A 20342-nucleotide genomic window follows, 5' to 3' on the forward strand; every position below is an offset into this window, starting at 1 on the left:
GATATGTTGCTAAAACTGGGGTGGAAGACAGACTGAGCTTTCACTGGAGTAAAACCTCATATTAGCATTATCAAACAGGACATAGAAACATAAGAAAATAAGAGCAGGAATAGGCCATTTAATCCTTTTAAGCATGCTCCACTATTCAATACTATCATGGTGGTTGGAATCTCAGCTCAGAGGAGGTTGTGAACAGTCTGGTTCAGTGTCTGATGGTTGCTATGGAAGAGTAATGGAGTTGATTGTTGGGGATGGGAGTTTATGGTGGGGACTAATGACAATAAAGACTTTTTTTCATTCATTCATTAATTCATGCTAAGCAAACACTTATTACCTGTCTCTAATTACCATGGAGAAGCTGATGATGAGCTGTCTTCCTGAATTGCTGCAGTGTTTGGAGTATAGGTGCACCCAAGGTGGCAGTTAGGGAGAGATTTCCAGGACTTTGACAAAGCAACAATGAAGGAATAGCCCATATACTTCTAAGTCAGGATGGTATATGACTTGGAAGGCAACTTGCAGGTGGTGGTGTTTTCATATATGTACTGCCCTTCTCCTTCTAGATGGAAGTGTTCATGGGTTTGGAAGATGCTGTCGAGGGAGGTTTGGTGAATTTCTACAGTGCATCTTTTATGTAATATACACTGCTGCTACTGAAAGGCTGATGGTGGAGGGTATGATTGTTGAAGGTGGTGTATGTGGTGTCAGTCAAGTAGGCTACTTTGTCCTGGATGGTGTTGAACCTTTTTGTGTTGTTGGAGCTGCACTTATCCAGGCAAGTGGGGAATATTCCATTATATACCTGACTTGTGCCTTTGTAGATGGTGGACAGACTTTGGAGAGTCAGAAGATGAGTTACTTGCTGCAGAATTCCCAGCCTCTAACCTTTATTTGTAGCCATTGTATTTATATGGCTGTTCCAGTTCAATATCTGGTCAAATTTACAATATGCATTTATGGTTGGAGGAAATTTCAGCCTTTAAGGAGGGCAACGGATAATCTGGGAATTTAGAGGCTGAGTGTCCTACATCTGTGGTGTAGGGAAATTATTGGAGAAGATTCATATGGACAGGATTTTCTCACACTGGGAAAAAATGGACTGATTAGTAAAAGGCAGCATGGCTTTGTCCAGGGCAGTTGTGTTTCATAAATGTGATTGAGTTTTTTAAGGAAGTGACAAAGATGATTGATGAGAACAGGGTAATGAATGTTGTTTACATGGACATTAGCCAGACTTTTATGAAGGTCCCTCATGATAGGCTGACACAGAAGGTGAAGTCACATGGGATCAGCATTGAGCTGATAAGATGGGTACAGAACTGATTTTGTCATGAAAGACAGTAGTGGTGGAAGCGTGTTTTTCTGTCTTGGGATCTGTGACCAGTGGTGTTCTGCGGGAATCAGTGCTGGGACCCTTGTTGTTTGTAAATATAATTATTTGGAGGAGAATGTAGGTGGTCTGATTAGTAAGTTTGCAGACAACACAGACTGGGGGAACTGCAGATAGTGAGGAGGATTGCCAGAGGATACAGCAGGATGTAGATAGGTTGGAAACTTGGGCACTGAAATGGCAGATGGAGTTTAATCTGGGAAAGTGCGAAGTGATGCGTTTTGGAAGATCTAATGTGGGAGGGAAGTATACAATAAGTAGCAAACCCTTGGAAGAATTAACATAACACAAGTGGGTGAGATCTTCAGTAAGCTGAACTGCATGCTTGTCTTTATCAATCAGGGCATAGAGTTTAAAAATTGGCAAGTCATGTATCTGTATAGAACTTCAGGCCAAATTTGGAATATTGCGTACACTTCTAGATGCCACATTACCGGAGCTTGTGGAGGCTTTGGAGAGCATACAGAAAAGGTTTATTTTTAACCAGGATGTTGTCTGGTTTGGAGGATATTAGTAATGAGAGATTGGAGAAATTTGGTTTGTTTTCACTTGAATGTTGGAGGCTGAGTGGCGACCTGATTGCATCTCAATTTTGTAAGCTTAGATAGTCAGAATCCTTTTCCTAAGATAGAAATGTCAATTACGAGGGAACGTAGGTTTAAGGTAATGGGAGAAAAATTAAAGGAGAGGTAAGGGGTAAGATTTTTCTCTGGAATGTGTTAAGTGGTTAGAATGCACTGCCAGAGGAGGTGGTAGATAGATACAATAGTAATGTTTAAGAGGCATCATGGCACACAAATGAATAAGCAGTGAATCGAGGATCACAGATCGCGTAGAAGCAAAAGAGTTTTAGTTTAGAAAGACATCATACGTCGGCAGAGTCTTGGTGTGACAAATGGTCTGTGTTGCATAGTTCTTTGTTCTTAGACGTCATTAATGATGAGCTGGTTCAGGAATGATGGCTCTCGTTGAGCTATACCTTTCTATTTTTTTTCTTTTTCTTAAAACTATTCAAAATGGCACCAGATCGTGGCGATAGTGGAAAAGCTTTCCACTGTATTTTACTGTTTTGCTCACTGTAAAATACACATGACAATAAAACCATTCATTCATTCATTCATTCTTGGATAGCTCCATCAGAACTGTTTAGGACATGGAGGACAGAGACCATGTACAAATCACTGCCTTGGTTAGAATGTGAGAATGTGAGCAGAAGCTTGCTGTAGGAAAACTGTCAAGAATGTGGGAAAAACGCTGAAGAGATTTATTATAATTCAGCAATGGGTAGGAATACTTGGTAAAAAGGTACTTGGTAGCAGAGGTTAGACAAATTTAACTTAAGTAATGCAAAATTTTCAAAACAGATGTTTTGATAAGGTGAATGGCTTCCCATTAATCTAATCAAAATGCATCACTGTTGTGTGAGTCAGTCACTAAAGGGCTGTATTACATTTAACTCAGCCCTGTAACCTTTGGATTTTATGGGCCCTGTCCACTGATATTTGTTGCTTTTGTTGATCTGTCTGATTAGAGGTAGATTCTGTAAGCATTGATTGTCAAAAGGTCAAGAAAGGTACAAATCACTAACTGGAGGCGGATTATTTACTATCCTTGCTTTCAGTAATGCTTCTGGATTAGTTTGTAGGCAGCTCTTCACAAACAAGCAATTTCCCTGATACTGCTGTCGAGTAAAACCCATGATATGTTTTAACTGAATTGAGACTTATTGTCAATCTTTCCTCCAAAGCTGTGACTGGGATCAGAGAGTCCTGACATTGACCCCAAGCAATCTGACAACCTGCAGCCATGTGGAAAAATCTTAAAGGGGCCATGCATATAAAACAATCAACCAAATTGTCAACAGTAAAATAAGATGTAATATCAAAAATAGAAAGTTCTGGAGAAACTCACTGGTATGGCAGCATTTATATACAGAGAAACTTAATATCGAATCCAGTGACACTTGTCAGACCTGCTCTGATGAAGGGTCACCGGACTTGAAAAATCTTACTCACAGGTGCTGCCGGACCTGCTAAGCTTCTCCAGCATTTTCTGTTTTTGTTTGATTTTCAGCACCTGCAGTTCTTTTTATACAAGCTGAGAGGGAATGTTGATCACAGTTTGGCAAATGTTTGTTCCAGTGCAGCTATCGTGTTGGCAATTAAACAACTGGGTAGGTATATCCTATTGACAAAATGCAGAATAACTCTAATTGGGCAAATTACTGCTCCAGTGCGCCATGAGGTGATGTAAGGAACTAACATCACCAATACTGGTTGTCAAGTATTGTCTCAGGAGTGACTTACTCACTGCCACTCAGCTATACTTAGGCCAGAACCACTTTTCCCAAACCTTGTCAGGACCTTGATCCAGGTGTGGACTTGAACTGACTGCCAGGAGTGAGGTGGAAGGAGCCCTATCAAAATGGAGATCACTGGGGATTTAGTGGAAAACTCTCCGATTACTGCAACAATATCTGCTTTGAAGGAAAATGTTTGTCAGTGGCCAATCAGCTCAGAGCCAGGAACTCTTCAGTTCCCTCAATGTCTTGCTGCTGTGTCATTGGAAACTCGCCCAGGAAGGTAGTGCTTGTCTAAATGTGTTATTTTGACTTTCAGTGAACCCATGTGGCCTATTGAAGCCAGGAATGCAGCCATCGCCAATCACTGTTTCACCTGTGCCATCAATCGAGTCGGGACGGTGAGTAACGGTGTTGAACTTAATTTGTGACTGCTGAATGGTCCTTGGGACAGGGCCTCAACACACATTTGACCCTCACTTCGCTAGAATCTAACATATTCCATGTAACAAACAACAAAACATTTTCTGAGTAAGGTCACCAGACCTGAAATTTTAACTCTGATTTGTCTTCACGGATGCTGCCAGACCTGAGTTTTTCCAGCAATTTCAGTTTTTGTTTCTGATTTACAGCATCTGCAGTTCTTTCAGTTTTTATGTAACAGAACATTTTTGTTAGTCATTCAAAGGATGTGGCCATCCCTATCTGGGCTGGTATTTATTGCCTATGCTTAATTACCCTCGCGATGTGGGCAGGAGCTGCTGGTACACATAATACCATTAGGGATTTCCAAGAATAGAATTCTTCATAATTTCCCAGTCACTTGCTGGACGACTTAAATTGAACAGTCTATGGACAAAGGGTGCTGTGTGGAATTATAAACCTTTAGGGATCCTAATAAAAACATGATCAAGCTTTTCTCTTTTGCTTGTGTTCATTCTGCCCTTGATTGCTTATCTCTGAATAAATGCCAATATTAGACCTATTGTTATCTTTAGAATCCTAAAGGAGGCCATTTGGCTCATCCAATCTGCGCCCACTCTCCAAAGAGCATCATGCCCAGACCTTGCACCCTCACCCTATCCCCGTAACCCAAATTTACCACTGCCAACTCTGGACACTCCAGGGCAATTTATAACGGCCAATCCATCTAACTTGTACATCTTTATCCTTACTGTATCCCCATTTAAAAATTATGCTTTAAGGAAAGGAGGATTGAAGATTCCTAAAGAAAAATTGTCTGAGCCTGATCTGAAACAGCAACTTCAATATTGCCTTTAAAAAAATTAAAAGGAAAGGAGCTATTAAAACAAAAATTGAAGCAGAGCCAAAGGAGAAGCCTTGAGAGACGACCTAAAACGTTGAGTCAAAGTTGGAATTTTTGAGAAAGGTTTCAAAGGAGGGGAGAGGCATGAAGAGGCAGAGGGGTTTGATTCCAGAGGTGATTGAGGCTTAGACTGGGTTACTGACATCTGTCAGTAGTGGGGTCAAGGGGTCTGGAGGTCAATGAGACAGCATCTAATGCTGGAAGAATGGCAGCGGGTACAGTAAACAGGTAGGAAAGCAAATGGTATGTAGGCCTTCATCGCAAGGGAATTTTGGTTTCTATTGAGGGAGTGCATCAGAGGTTTGCCAGCAATTGTAGCACTATCCTACGAGCACAGATTGAGGAGACTGGGCCTGTATTCAATAGGGTTTAGAAGAATGAGAAACTATCTCATAAAAACTTATGTAATACCTGTACTTACAGGGCTCAATATGTAGGTGCAGAAAGGTTGCTTCCCCTCATGAGGGACTTGATGGCGGGGGAGGGGGGGGGGAAACAGGGGACACAGAATAAAGGGTGAGTTATTTAAGTCTGAGATGACGAAGAACTTATTCACTGAGAGGGTTTTGAATCTTTGGAATTCTCTGCACACGAGAACTGTAGTTCCTTAGTTATGGAATGTGTTCAAGACAGAGCTTGATTGATTTCTAGGTACTGCTGATATCAGTGGATGAGTGATACTGCTAGACCATCGTGCTAAGGTAGAGGATCAACCATGATCAAGTTGAATAACGAAACAGTGTTGAAGGGCTGAGTGGCCTACTCCTGCTCCTGATTTCAGTGTGAGGGGCAACAACATGGTCCTTTATCACAGGAACCCTGATGATTAATGTTTAGCATGTTTAGTGTAGTTGGTACCTGGAAAGGCACCATTTGCAAATACGCTTGTCATATTGCCAGTTTGTATTTTAGAGAAAAGCTAATTTCTCTGGGATCAATCAAACAAGTCTTGAGGAAAGGTTGGTGGTGATTTATTCCAGACAAAATCTGAAAACCGCTGCTTCAATTATTAAGTATTGGATGGATTGACTAAATTATATGATGCAAATTCTGGAAACAATGGGTAGAATTTTCTTAGTGTCTGAAAAAGCATGGGCAATATGTGGGGTAAATATTAGGGAGGTGTTCAGTCTTATGGTATTATTGCTAGACTGTGAAACCAGAGACACAAGTAATGTCCTGGCAAATCAAACCCGATAATGGCATCTGAAATAAAAATCTGGAATTAAGAGTCCACTACTGTGAAACTGTTCTTGATTGTCAGGAGAAACCCATCTGGTCCACTAATAGTCCTTTAGGGAAGGAAATCTACTGCCCTTGCCTGATCTGACCTACATGTAACTCGAGACCCATAGCAATGTTGCTAACTCTTAACTGCCCTCTGGGCACTTAGGATTTGGCAACTAATGTTAGCCTAGCCAGTGATACCCACATCCCAGTGAATAAATAAAAAATATCAAAATTGGAAAACTTAGGAACATGACATGAGGAAAATCAGAAATTTTTTCTGAAACGACTGGATCAGAATCTCACTGGTGAGTGGCGAGGGGTCCAGTTTGCATGTCTTGCCAAGTCTCGCCGCAGTGGTCAGGAGGTTGTGAATCTCCCAGAGCCTGGAGAGAATCTGGGTGATGCCATTTCCTGGTAGGAATATCAGAGTGTTTCCCCAGATGGATGTCTCTGGCATCTTTTCCCAGTATCCATCCCAGCCACAATTCTCAAAATATTTGGGGTACCCCTCTATTCGCATCGCAAAGCACCAACCTTGCCAATCATCATGACATATCCTGTCATACCATTTAATACAGTTCAGCTCTTCACTACTGCACTTTGGAGTTCACTGGCTCCTGTGTCCTGTGTGTTCCTATGCACAGGGACACACACCCATTTCATGTGAGAACAGGATGAATCTCTGGGCCCTTAGCACGCACTCATTTTTGGGAGGGTGGGGTCTGGGAGAGGGGTGGAGATATGTGTGTGGTTGGTTACTAGGCATCAAGGGATGTTATAATGGGATAGTGCTACGTGGGGGAAAATACAGAACTCTAGTGTGAGGACTGGAGGTAGCATGCTGGGGTGCAAAGGGGACAGTGACTGTGAAGGGGGCAGCCCTACATACAAGGGTGGAGCTATTGTAGAATAGGAGGCCGCAGGGTTGTGAGGAGAGGCAGGGGTCATCTATGGTCACCCACCACCCTGACTTCAAGGGGGTGCAGTGGATTACTATGTTGGGCATGACTAGGCAGTAAGCGTGGAGCTCGGGGATGAACTGGGAAAGAAATAGTTAAGTAAAAGGATTGGGTGGAAAAATGGGGAGGCTCAGTGTTGATGGGATTACCAGTGTATGCAATGCAGAAAGGAAGATAAAGTTTGGTTGGTGGGTCCTATAGCAAGAGATGGAGTCTACAGTTCACTGTCGTTAGCACCATCTAGAAAACCTTCATCTACAATTAAATCTCAACTTTGCCACAAATATAGAAACTGATTTGCAAGGGTGGGCTCCACCTATGGATATTGAGGCCCCTCGAGGGCCAATTGCATTAACCAGGGACTTACAAATTGGAGGCTAGAGAAAAAATTGTTCCTGTGCTGATCATGCATTAATCAACTACATAGCTTACAAATCCTGAACTCCTCGGGAAGGAGTAACAATTCTTCAGACTGTGTTCTTGTGTCATATAGTGCTAAGGTGGGCTATCTTCATTCTTATAGCTGCAGTTAAAACGAGAGTCTGACTGAGATGATGAATCCAAGTGCCAAATGTGACATTCTGTGTACAATGAAGTGTCATCCATGTCACCTGTGATGATGCTACTGCTCCTTTAAAAAGGCTACACTGTCCTTGGCTTTTGTTTTTCAGCAGCAATTCCAAAAGTCTAGGTTTGAAGGGTTTTAGGGCCAGTTTGATCATAGCTAACAGTTATTGCATCAGTAAAAGGGCTTTCAAGTTTACAAAAAGAAAACTTGTACAATTCTCTGAGCTCAGGTTTTCTCTAGTTTAGTTTTTGCAGTCTGACTGTTCACTGAAAGCAGCTGTGTCAGTTTGAGGCTCCTGTAAGACCCTGTATTTTCTACCAAGGAGTGTGTATAGGGATTGTTGCAGGAATTTGGATCAGTATCATTAAGTTGGGGTTTTGGATAGGTTAAATTATTCTACATTCTGCTGTCTTTTATTTGTGTTTCATTTGGTAATATTACAAATAAATTCTGTTTTCTTTAAAACTTAGTGATTTGACCAGCTATATAACTCCTGGAACATCCATTCTACACCTGCATAAAACAACTAGATAAGATAGGGTTTGGGCTACTTTCTTGAAAGGTTTTGAGGAGATCTGGCTTGGTCCATAACGGAATGCTTTCAGAATGCTTTCTTTTTTAACTTGCCCTCCTATTGTGTCTAGGCGCAGTACCAAGGTCCTTGGCTAAGGGTGGAGGGTGCTCTCCCTGCAATGTTACCAAGGTTTGGACAGATGATCTTGGGTTTTTGTGGCTAGAGAACCCAGACATGTTGCAAGTGACCTGCCCAGATGCAGACTCGTCCTCCTTGACTGCCACTTTCAAAAGGTTAAGGGTCACAGGTTGGGTGGAGATGGAGGTGGAGTGGCTTTGCACCTCCAGAGTATCCTGAGAGCAGATTTCCTAGAGCCTGTGCATTGTTTCCTCCTTTGCCGATTGTATCACCCTATCTCCTTGAAAGGATAGGGGCAGCTAGAGTTGAGGTCAAGGTCCCTCGTCCTCTTTTCACCTGAGTAGCAAATGACTACAGCGATGGGAATACAGATCTGTGAGCATTTCTGGCATCTACTGTGTGCATGCTCCTTGTGCCTGCATACTGCAAGAGAGCATAAATTGGGCAATAGAGCTAGAAGCTTAAGCATGCTAAGAATATATTCACTTTGGTGGTAATGAGAGAGTAGTGCTGTACTTGCCAATGAAGCTTATTTGGCTGCCAAGCTTTGGACCTTTTGGAATCACCACAGGAGAATCGTGGTCCTCTCTTACTAATTCAATTATGTTCACTTCAGAGAGGGTGAGGGGGCAAATGTTGGCCCCACATCTCTCATCTTTGTCCTTTTATGGCCCGTTTCTCCTGCAGTGACGTAAAGGGAAAGATTGAACAGTGGTACAGCTGCTGGTGCTGATACAAGTGGTAGGGTGTCCTGAATGAGTGAGTAGGAAGTGCAGAGGACAGGAAGTGTTAATAATCTGGGGGTTGGGATGGCTTACAGCCATTGAAACAACATTGAAAGTGGTGGTCCGTGTGAATTGATAGGAAGTGAGTGCTGTAGCACAGATAGTATGTGTAAGGTAACAGAGGAGAATAGGAGGTAACAGGGCACTTCCCCTGGCAAAGTTGAAAAATCTTTAAATAAAGGCTTGGTAATACAGAACATAGACAAGAGTTTCTCTCCTGGTTTTGACTTCTATTTATCCCTCAACCATCATCTGTAAAACATATTATTTGGCTGTTTTCAAATTATTATTTGAGATTTGGCTATACACAAAACTGTTGCAATTCCAATATTATAACAGTAAGCAAGTGTGAGCTCTAAAGTACTTATTGATATCCTGTGGTCATGGAAGGTTCTGTGGAAATACAAGCTTTCCCTTTGTTTCTACTTTAGCAGGGTCATCATCACGGGACAGATTAAGGATAATTTGGAACACAATCAAAAATCTGTTTCAAAGTGGAATAACAAACTATTTCCCCAGAGTGCAGAATATTATTTGCCTCCTCTCACTGTGGCTTTTGGGTGTGTGGGAAGTTTTAGGCTAATTTTTGACCTTCAGGATACAGATGCCTTCATCCTGAAGATGGAATCTGGTGCATCAATCCTTCACTTTTATTTACTACTATCCCTGAATTTCTTCCACAGGTCAGATTTCTCCTATGGGGTACATGGGAGCATTACATCTCCAGGCCATCACATGCAATATTTATCACAGAAACAAATTTCCTGCATTACAACAGCAATTGCACTTTAGAAGTACCTCATTGACTTGGAAATATTTTGTACTGCTCTGAGATTGTGAAAGATGCTATATAAATGCAAGTCTTCTCTTCATGATCAATCTGTGTGAAGATTGTTCACATCAGCATTTTGATTTCATTGTCTATGATGAGTATCAGTGGACTCTGACAAATCTCGAACATGAAGATGCAAGTAAATTACACTGAATGTGAATGGCTGTCCTGTAGATGATAAAACTGTGAGACTCAAGGCAATAATTACTGGAAACTGTTTACCTTGAGGCCAGAAATAGACACAATGTTCCTCAGCACCTCCTATGATTGGATTTCAGTGGTGAACTCCTGCTGTTGGAACTTTGGGACCAGTGTTCAGTTGAGTAAAATGTGTGATTAGGACAGTCACAATTTACTCGTTACGGAGTTATGCTTCTTCCAAGCCCTTGTGCGAAGTTCACGGTACTGTATATCCATCCTAGCTGTAAAGGGTGCAAAGTTACATTCCTCAGTTATCCATTGCTAAGGAATGACTGTCTTCCTTGCGCATCTCTAAGGGGCAGGCACCGGAGATGAATATGAAGCATGTGTGGCAGACCTAGTAATGTGATTCAGACCAGCCATATTGCTCCTCAACCTGAACCAAAGAAAGCCTACCCATTGCCCCCTTAAGGAAACCTACTCCTTCCTTTCAGTCACAGTCTCTGATCTCTCCAATGGCTCGGAGCTTTGGGGCTGCTTTGCTAGGAGCTTCAACAGTTGTAGAATCCTACATCATGGAGACAGGTCCTTCGGACCAAATAGGTCCATGCTGACCAAAATGTCTGTCCACTCTAACCCCATTTCCCTGCATTTGGCCCATTTCCTTCAAAATCTTTCCTATCCATGTATGTGTCAAAATGTCTTTTAAATGTACCCGCCTCAACCACTTCTGGTAGCTCATTCCATATGTGTACCACCTTCTGTGTTGTAAAAAAAAAACAAAAGTTGTCCCTGAGGTTCCCCTTTATTCTAACCTTAAACTGATGTCCTTTACTCCTTGATTCCTGAACCTTGGGAAAAGGACTGAGTGCATTCACCCTGTCTCATGATCTTATACACTTCCACAAGATCCCCTTCAGTCTCCTACACTCTTAAAGGAAAACTCCTAGTTTGTCCAACCTCTCCCTCTATACTTGACTCCTGGGAACATCCTTGTAAATTTCTTCTGCACTCTTTCCAGTTCAATAATATGCTTTGTAGAGTACGATGACCAAAACTGAACACAATACTCCAAGTGTAGCCTCACTTGTACAACCGCAACATAACTTTCCAACTTCTATACTCATTGCCTTGACTGATGAAGGCCAGTATGCCAAAACCATGTCTACTGTGACTCCACTTTCAGAGAACTGTGCACCTGGATTCCAAGGTGTCTTTGTTCCACTACACCATTTAAGGTCCTACCTTGATTTGACTTTCCAAAATGCAAGACCTGATAATTATCTATATTAAACTCTATTTACCATTTCTCAGCCCACTTCCCCATCTACAATTTCTGATAACCTTCCTCACTGACAACGATACCGCCTATTTTAGTGTCATCAGCAACTTACTAATCATGCCCTGTACATTCTCATCCAAATCATTGATTATAGATAACAAACCGCAATGGGCCCAGCACCGACCCCTGAGGCACTCCACTAGTCACAGGCCTCCAGTCTGACAAGCATCCTTCTGCTATTTTCCTTTGTTTCCTACCATCAAGCCAATTGTGTATCCAGTTTGCTAGCTCCCTGAGATTCCATGCAATCTAACCTTCCAGAGCAGCCTGCCAGGTGGAACCTTATCAAAGGCCTTATAGACTACATCTTACCACCCTGCCCTCATTAACCTTCCTGGTCACTTCATCTAACAACTTTGTGAAATGTCCTCTTCCTTTACCATACAAAATACATGAATGGGTAGGAAGCAGAGAGATACAGATCCTTAGAAAATAGGCAACACGTTTAGATAGAGGATCTTGGTTGGTGCAGGCTTGGAGTGCTGAAGGGCTTATTCCTGTGCTGTAATTTTTTGTTCTTTGAAAAGTGCTGGAGAAATACAAGCTGTTATTCGACAAGAATGTGATGTGCTCTGACTGTACACCAGGAGATGGAATAGAGCTGGGCTTCAGAAGACTGTCCTTATTACAGGCGAAACCATGGTTCAGCAATGTGATAGTTACCAAGAAGACCATTCTCTAAAGTGTTTAGCTGTGAGTGGAGGATTTTTTAAAACATTCATTCAATGATGTGGATGTCATTGGTTGGTCCAGTATTTACTGAATCGATTTGATTTATTATTGTCACATGTACCAAGATACCGTGAAAAATATTGTTTTGTGCTATCCAGACAAATCACAGCTTCTGTAAATATATCAGAGTAATAGAACAGAATCAGAATATAGTTATATGGACCAGGCCAGACCCCTGAAAATATTTCAAGAAAGTAGCCTGGACCTTAGCTTTGCTGGTTTTTTGTTTGAAGCAGGTGTACAGTGGATATCTCCGGGAGTGATGCACCTGGCCCAGCCACTTTGTTTTAAACAAAACAGAATTTATTTGCAAGGTTACTGAATGAAACACAAACAAAACAGAACACAATATAGATTAATGTAACCTATCTGAAAACCCAGCAGATTATCCCAACTTAATGATGCTGTTCCAAATACTTGCAACAATCCCTATAAACCCCACTTTACAAAAAAAGGAAAGATTCAACACCGGTTCTTTCGGGAGAGATGTCAGAGAGAGGGAGGATAAGTATGCACCCTCTTCTTTGTGTCCAGCAGCTTCACAACTGACTGACTACATTCTCTGAATAATCAGACTGCTAAAACCCAAATCAAATCAAACCAAACCAGAGAAAAGCTGAGCTGGGAAAATTGGCCACTCCTCTTTCATTGTACAAGTTTTTTTTTAAAACTTAACTTCCAGTAGATCAAGCCTGTGACTCAAACACTTTTGGAAAAAAACGAAGGACAACACAATCTTGTAAAAGAAGCAGCATCATCACACCTTCCCCCTTTTTTGTTTAAAAAAAAAAAGCCCATCAATATCAAAAGTTAACCTCATTTTAAAACCCCTTAATCTTAAATTGATAGTATATTACAACACTTATATACATTGACAATAATCATGCAAACATGCACTACTACATTTTGTTTGTCTGTTTTACTCCTACCACCAAACACCTCCGTTTCTCATTCAAGTGGGCAGCTCGGTGGTTAGCATTGCAGCCTCACAGCGCCAGGGACCCTGGTTCGATTCCAGCCTCGGGCGACTGACTGTGTGGAGTTTGCACATTCTCCCAGTGTCTGCTTGGGTTTCCTCCGAGTGCTTTGGTTTCATCCCACAGTCCAAAGATGTGCAGGTCAGGTGGATTGGCCATGCTAAATTGCCCATAATGTTAAATGCACTCGTCAGAGGGAAACGGATCTGGGAGGGTTACTCTTCAGAGGGTCGGTGTGGACTTGGACCGAAGGGCCTGTTTCCGCACTGTAGGGAATCTATTCAAGTTTCAACAGTGTGTCGACAATCACATTTTCTCGTCCTGCCACATGCACAATTTTCAAATTGAATGGCTGTAACAGCAATCTGGAATTGTCCTTAAATTTCTGCAAACTTCAATGGATTCTGATCAGTGTATATGATTGTCTCAGCTAAGTTTCTGGTAACATAAATATTGAAATGTCGTAATGCCAACACCAAGCTTCTCAACTGTAAAATATTTCTGCTGGTGAATGTTCAGGTTCCTGGAGAAACACCTGATAAGTCTTTTTTTCTATCTTCTCATTCTCCTCTTGTAAGAGCAAAGCACCGACACCCAAATCACTCGCATCGATAGCCACCTTGATTGATTGGTTTTGCGTAATTAGGTGTGGCTAATACTGAGGCAGTGGTTAACACAGCTTTCAGGCTGTCAAATGCTTTTTGACAGTCCGTTGTCCACTGACACCTCTTGCCTTTCTTTAGGAATTCAGTGACTGCTAAAGTTTGGCATGAATTTTCAATAAAATTCACTTAATCCCAGGCTCTTCAAACACCCCAATTACCTTTTGCATTTGCATTCTGTGGAGCCATTTGTCCATGTGCAGAAACATGGCCAAGGAAGGTGACTTTGGCTTTGACAAATTCTCTTTTAGCCAGGTTTATCACTAAGCCTGCCTCCAGAAGTTGATTGAACAATTCTGATAAATGTTGCAAATGTTTCCTCAATGTCTGACTAACAATCACCGGGTCATCTATATATATGGCACAACAGAGTACTCTGAAATGTGGCTGGCGCATTTATCATACCAAACTGCATGACTTTAAATGGATATAATCCATTTGGCATTATGAAAGCAGAAATTGTCTTTGCTCTTTCGAACAAAGGTACCTGCCAGTATCCTCTGAGCAAGTCCAACTTAGAAATATAGGTTATTTGTCCCATCTTTTCAACACCGTCTTCTAAACGTGGATTTGGATATGCATCAATCTTGGTAACTGCATTGATTTTACAATAGTTCACATGTAACCAGATGGTACCCAGTGGTTTTGGTGCCATTACTACGGATGCGATCTCGTCACTGTAACTCACTTTGGGGGTATGTCATCTTGGGGCGGCACGGTGGCTCAGTGGTTAGCACTGGTGCCTCACAGCGCCAGGGAGTCAGGTTCGATTCCAGCCTCGGGTGACTGTCTGTGTGGAGTTTGCACGTTCTTCCCGTGTCTGCATGGCTTTCCTCCGGGTGCTCTGGTTTCTTCTCACAGTCAAAAGATGTGCAGATTAGATGAATTGGCCATGCTAAATTGCTGATAGTGTTAGGTATATTAGTCGGAGGAAAATGGGTCTGGGTGGATTACTCTTTGGAGGGTTGGTGTGGACTTGTTGGGCCGAAGGGCCTGTTTCCACACTGTAGGGAATTTAATCTAATAATTCTAACCTCACTCTACATAATTGAGCATTTCTAGTTTCACTGTGAATTCCCATTACTTGCACCTTTTCTGGCAGTAGTCCTTCAGAGGTCCATCTCTCCTCATCTTTCAACATCAAAGATTGAGTGGATCTTGTATCTCTTAATACTGTAACCTCTTTACTTGCTGCTTCTGGCCTACGTGAGTAAACATTACCTCCTCAGGTCTATGGTTTAAGGTTTTCTGGCACTTCCTTTTTAACCAACCTTCGAACAGCTTGTACATTCAGGTGCAGGTTTCTAGCTTCCACTGTGCTTTCTGTTACCACTCCCAACAACGTTTACTGGCTTATCCTGGTATCCTGCATCTGGCTTACTAGTGCTTTTCCTAACCCACCAACACTGATTTCACCTGGCCTCCTTTTATCGCAGTGAAGAAAAACACAGCTTTTTAACTTTGCTTTCCCCTTCAAGGGGTTCCTTTTTACCCTGTTGTAAGTTATTCTTATGATCTTCACCAAGATCTACCTTTCCATTTCCAGGCGAGAATTTCTCTTTTCTCCAATTTCTATCCCTCACGGATTGAAATTTATTTTGGAAGCCAAACTTTGATTTATGGACCAACTCATAATTGGCCATTTCAGCTGCTAATCTTGTCCTTTTAACATTCTGCTTTTCTAAATGAGTACTCACTACTTCAGGAAGGGAATGTTTTAGTTCTTCCAAAATAGTCTCTCTCTAAGAATGTGATAGGTTTGCTCTTTTTTAATGCCCTTATCCACCTATCAAAATTACTTTGATCCTTTCAAACTCGATGTGACCAGGGTCCCTCCTTCGATTCCTGAAACGTTTTCTAGAGGCTTCTGGTACAAGCTCATATGCACTTAAGGTGGCTTTCTTCACCACCTCTTATGCTCCGGATACTTCCTGTGATAGTGATGCAAATACCTCACTAGCTGTACCTACAAGTTTTGTTTGCATCACCAAAACCCACATGGTCACTGGCCACCACATTTGTTTAGCTACCTTTTTCAAATGAAATGAAAAAGGCTTCCACATCCTTCTCATCAAATTTAGGCAATGCATGAAAATATTTAAACAGATCCTCACCAGGCCTTTGGTTATCATGGGTTTGCTCATCTTCACTGACTTCCTCACTAAGCTTACCGTCGGCCTTCATCCTAAGTGCCAATTTCTGAAGTTCAAACTTCCTCTACTTCTTTTCTCTCTCTCAATCTCCCTCTTCTGTCTTTCTCTCGCACTTTCTTTGTCTTCTCTTTTTCTTTTTGTTCTGCTATACTGATTCATTCCTTTTCTCTGTTTTTAATTGTACTTCAGACTGTTTCATTTCTGTTGTCCTTGCTTTTTGCCTCGAACTCAAGCTGTTTCGTTTTCAGTTGAATTTTAGCCATCTCCAAAGATTCTGATGGTGTTTCCAGGAATTTAAATGCTGAGTTATTGCTGTAATTATTTGTCCTTTCCTCATGGAAGGAGGCAGCTCCAACTGCAGCTTGTCTGCTAATTCTCGCAGCTTTGCCTTAACCACCTTTTGTAAAACCCCCAAACTCACTACTTCCACTCTCTGAAAACTCTGCCTGATAGAGCCTTTGCTGTTCCAAGTTAAAAATTTCACAACACCAGGTTATAGTCCAACAGGTTTAATTGGAGGCACTAGCTTTTGGAGCGCTGCTCCTTCATCAGGTGGTTGTGGACCACCTGAAGAAGCAGCACTCTGAAAGCTAGTGCTTCCAATCAAACCTGTTAGACTATAACCTGGTGTTGTGTGATTTTTGAACTTTGTACACCCCAGTCCAATGCCGGCATCTCCGAATCATTGCTGTTCCAAGCACTGTTTAAACCAACCAAAATCAACACCCAGACTGAAAGTCACTAACACCTGCCACTCGCAGTGTTTTTGAGTCCAAACACCATAATCCCAATTTGGACCTATAGAATAAATCCCGAACGAGCCTCCAGTCTTTTATGGACCAGGCCAGACCCCCTCAAAACATTTCAAGAAAGTAGCCTGGACCCTAACATTGCCCGTTGTTTTAAGCAGGTGTACAATGGATAGGAGAAAGTGAGGTCTGCAGATGCTGGAGATCAGAGCTGAAAATGTGTTGCTGGAAAAGCGCAGCAGGTCAGGCAGCATCCAGGGGACAGGAGAATCGACGTTTCGGGCATAAGCCCTTCTTCAGGACAATGGATAGTCCAGGAGTGATGCAGTTGGCCCAACCACTTGTTTCAAACCAAACAGAATTTATCTGCAATATTACCAAATGAAACACAAGCAAAAGAGAACAGAATACAGAATAACTCAACTATCCAAAAACCCAACAGATTACTGCAACTTAATGATGCTATTCCAAATACTTGCAACAATCCTCATAAACCCTGCTTTGTGAAAAAAGGAAAAGTCCAACACCGGTTCTTACAGGAGAGAGGGCGGATCAGCATGGTCCTGCTTCTTTGAGTCCAGTTGCTTCACAACTGACTGACTACTTTTTTGGACAGCCAGACTGCTAAAACCCAAATCAAACCAAACCAGAGGTAAGCTGAGCTAGGAAAACTGGCCGCTCCCCTTTTATTGTACAGGCTTTTTTTTTTTTAAACTTAAAAGCTTCCTCAAGTAGATCAAGCCAGACATTTCAGAACCTGTTTCTCATAAAACACTTTTGAAAGAAACCAAGAACAACATAACCTTGTTAAAGGAGCAGCATCATCACAACAGTGTTACAGCTACAGAGACGGAGCAGAGAGAGAGATCAACTCCGGTATGTGAGAGGTTCATTAATCAGTCTGATAACAACCAGAAAGACGCGGTTCTTGAATCAGTTGGTATGTTTTTTCAAACTTTTCTTTCTTTTGCCTGATGGAAGAGGGTGAAAGTGAATATAACTGGGGTGTGAGAGGTCTTTGATTTTGTTTGGCTGCTTTCCTGAGGCAGTGGGGAGTATAGACAGTCAATGGAAGGAAAGCTGGGTTTTGTGATGGACCGGGCTGCCCTCAACTCTCTAATTTCTTGTGGTCTTGGGCAAAGCAAATGATGGGTATGGGATAGGAGGCTTTCTATAGTGCATCTATAGAAATTCGTAAGATTCTTTGTGGAAATGCCAAATTTCCTGAGCCTTGAGGAAGTAGAGGAATTGGTGTGCTTTCTTGTCTGTAATGTCCACATGGATGGACCAGAAGAGTTTATTGATATTTTTAATGCTAGGAGCTTGAAGCTCTCCACCATCTACACCTCTGCACCATTAATGCAGATAGGAGCGTTATCTACACTTCTTTTTGAAGTTGGTGACCGAAATGGAAGTTGCTGAAAAAGATCAGCAGGTCTGCCAGCTTCTGCCCTAGGCTCAACCAGTTCAGTTGCTTCATCAATGACCTTCCATCCCCAATGATCAGAAGTGGGGATGTTTGGTGATGATCGCACAATGTTCAGTATGGTTTGCTTTTCCTCACATATTTAAGCAGTCAGTGTTCAAATGCAGCAAGACCTGGATAATAACCAGATTTGGGCTGAAATATGGCATGAATGTTGCCACATAAGTGCCAGGCAATGACCATCTCCAACAATAGAGAATTTTGCAGCCATCCCTTCACATTTTGTGGCATTGCCATCACTGTGTGCTGCACTATCAACATTCTGGGTTTCCATTGGCCAGAATCTGAATTGGACTAGTTGTGTAAAAACTGGCTACAAGACCAGATCAGAGGCTAGGAATACTGCAGCAGGTAACTCACCACCTGATTCCCCAAAGTCTGTCTACAAGACACAAATCAGGATTGGTATGGAATACTCGTTTGCCTGTATAGGTGCAGCTCCAACAATGCTCAAGAAGCTTGACAGCATCCAGGACAAAGCAGCCTGCTTGATTAGCACCACATCCACAAACATTTGCCTCCTCCACCGCTGATGCTTTGTAGCAAGATTAGATTAGATTACAGTGTGGAAACAGGCCCTTCGGCCCAACAAGTCCACACCGACCCGCCGAAGCGAAACCCACCTATACCCCTACATTTACCCATTACCTAACACTACGGGCAATTTGGTATGGCCAATTCACCTGACCCTGCACATCTTTGGACTGTGGGAGGAAACCGGAGCACCCGGAGGAAACCCACGCAGACACGGGGAGAACGTGCAAACTCCACACAGTCAGTCGCCTGAGTCGGGAATTGAACCCGGGTCTCTGGCGCTGCGAGGCAGCAGTGCTAACCACTGTGCCACCGTGCCGCCCAAAGATGCCCTGCATAAATTCACCAAGGCTCATTAGACAATACCTTCCAAACCCATGACCTCTACAATCTAGAAGATCAAGGGCAACGGAGACATGGAAACACCACCATCTGCAAGTTCCCCTCTAAGTCAGACACCATTCCGACTTGCAAATAAATATATGACAATTCCTTCCAGCTGGGTCAGTTGCTGGAACATCCTATACTGTAGGTCTCACTGCACTCCGAGGACCCGAGCAGGTCAAGAAGGCAGCTCACAACCACCACCTCCAAGGCAATTAGGGATGAGCAGTAAATGTTGACTCAGCCAGTGACTTCCCAGGAACAAGAAAAAATAAAGATGTTAGCTTCCATTTTATCAATTTATTTCTGTTTGGTCCCAGTTCCAATGAAATGGCTCTAGGCTGGGCATCATCACACACACTAATTGGTCAGGAAATAGCACAGAGGTTCTGTGGCTGGGTTGAAAAGCCCCTGTCAGACATATTGCTTTTACCTTCAAGCTTACCGGGGCGGCACGGTGGCACAGTGGTTAGCACTGCTGCTTCACAGCACCAGAGACCCGGGTTCAATTCCCGACTCAGGCGACTGACTGTGTGGAGTTTGCACATTCTCCCCGTGTCTGCGTGGGTTTCCTCCGGGTGCTCCAGTTTCCTCCCACAGTCCAAAGATGTGCAGGTTAGGTGAATTGGCCATGCTAAATTGCCCGTAGTGTTAGGTAAAGGGGTAAATTAGGGGAATGGGTGGGTTGCGCTTCGGCGGGTCGGTGTGGACTTGTTGGGCCGAAGGGCCTGTTTTCACACTGTAATCTAATCTAATCTAATCTTTCAACCAGACCCCTGGCATCCCTAGCACTGACTACTTCTGCGCTCCCTTGACTCTGGACTCTATCAGATTCAGTGACATCAGGTCAAACATGGGCAGGAAATGTTCTGCTGATTACTATGTTCCATCTTCACCCTTTCAGCTGATGAATCGGTGCTCCTCCATATTGAACAACACTTAGAGGAAGCATTAAGAGTAGCAAAGCTGCAGAAGGTACCTTGGGCAGGGGACTTAGAATAGCTTGGCAGCACCACAACTGACACAGCTGGTCAGGTTATAAAGAATGAAGCTGCTAAACTGGCTCTGTAGAAGATAGTGAGGGAGCTGGCTCATTTTGCAATGTATTACTGATCCAGTAAGTGGCTCCAAATTACAGCC

General features: G+C 42.6%; 1 protein-coding gene across 1 annotated transcript in view; it reads left to right on the forward strand.

The window, feature by feature from the left end:
• Positions 1-20342, forward strand: part of upb1 (ureidopropionase, beta) — a 175146-nt gene that overhangs the window by 135157 nt on the left and 19647 nt on the right. The window contains exon 7 of the mRNA XM_043716199.2: positions 4009-4090. Coding sequence (XP_043572134.1) covers positions 4009-4090 — 82 coding nt within the window. The remainder of the gene's footprint in view (positions 1-4008; positions 4091-20342) is intronic.

This window comes from Chiloscyllium plagiosum, unplaced genomic scaffold, assembly GCF_037043375.1.
Source record: "Chiloscyllium plagiosum isolate Xiang-an unplaced genomic scaffold, Cpla_swu_hap1 HiC_scaffold_24, whole genome shotgun sequence".
In the NCBI taxonomy this organism is placed as follows: domain Eukaryota; kingdom Metazoa; phylum Chordata; class Chondrichthyes; order Orectolobiformes; family Hemiscylliidae; genus Chiloscyllium; species Chiloscyllium plagiosum.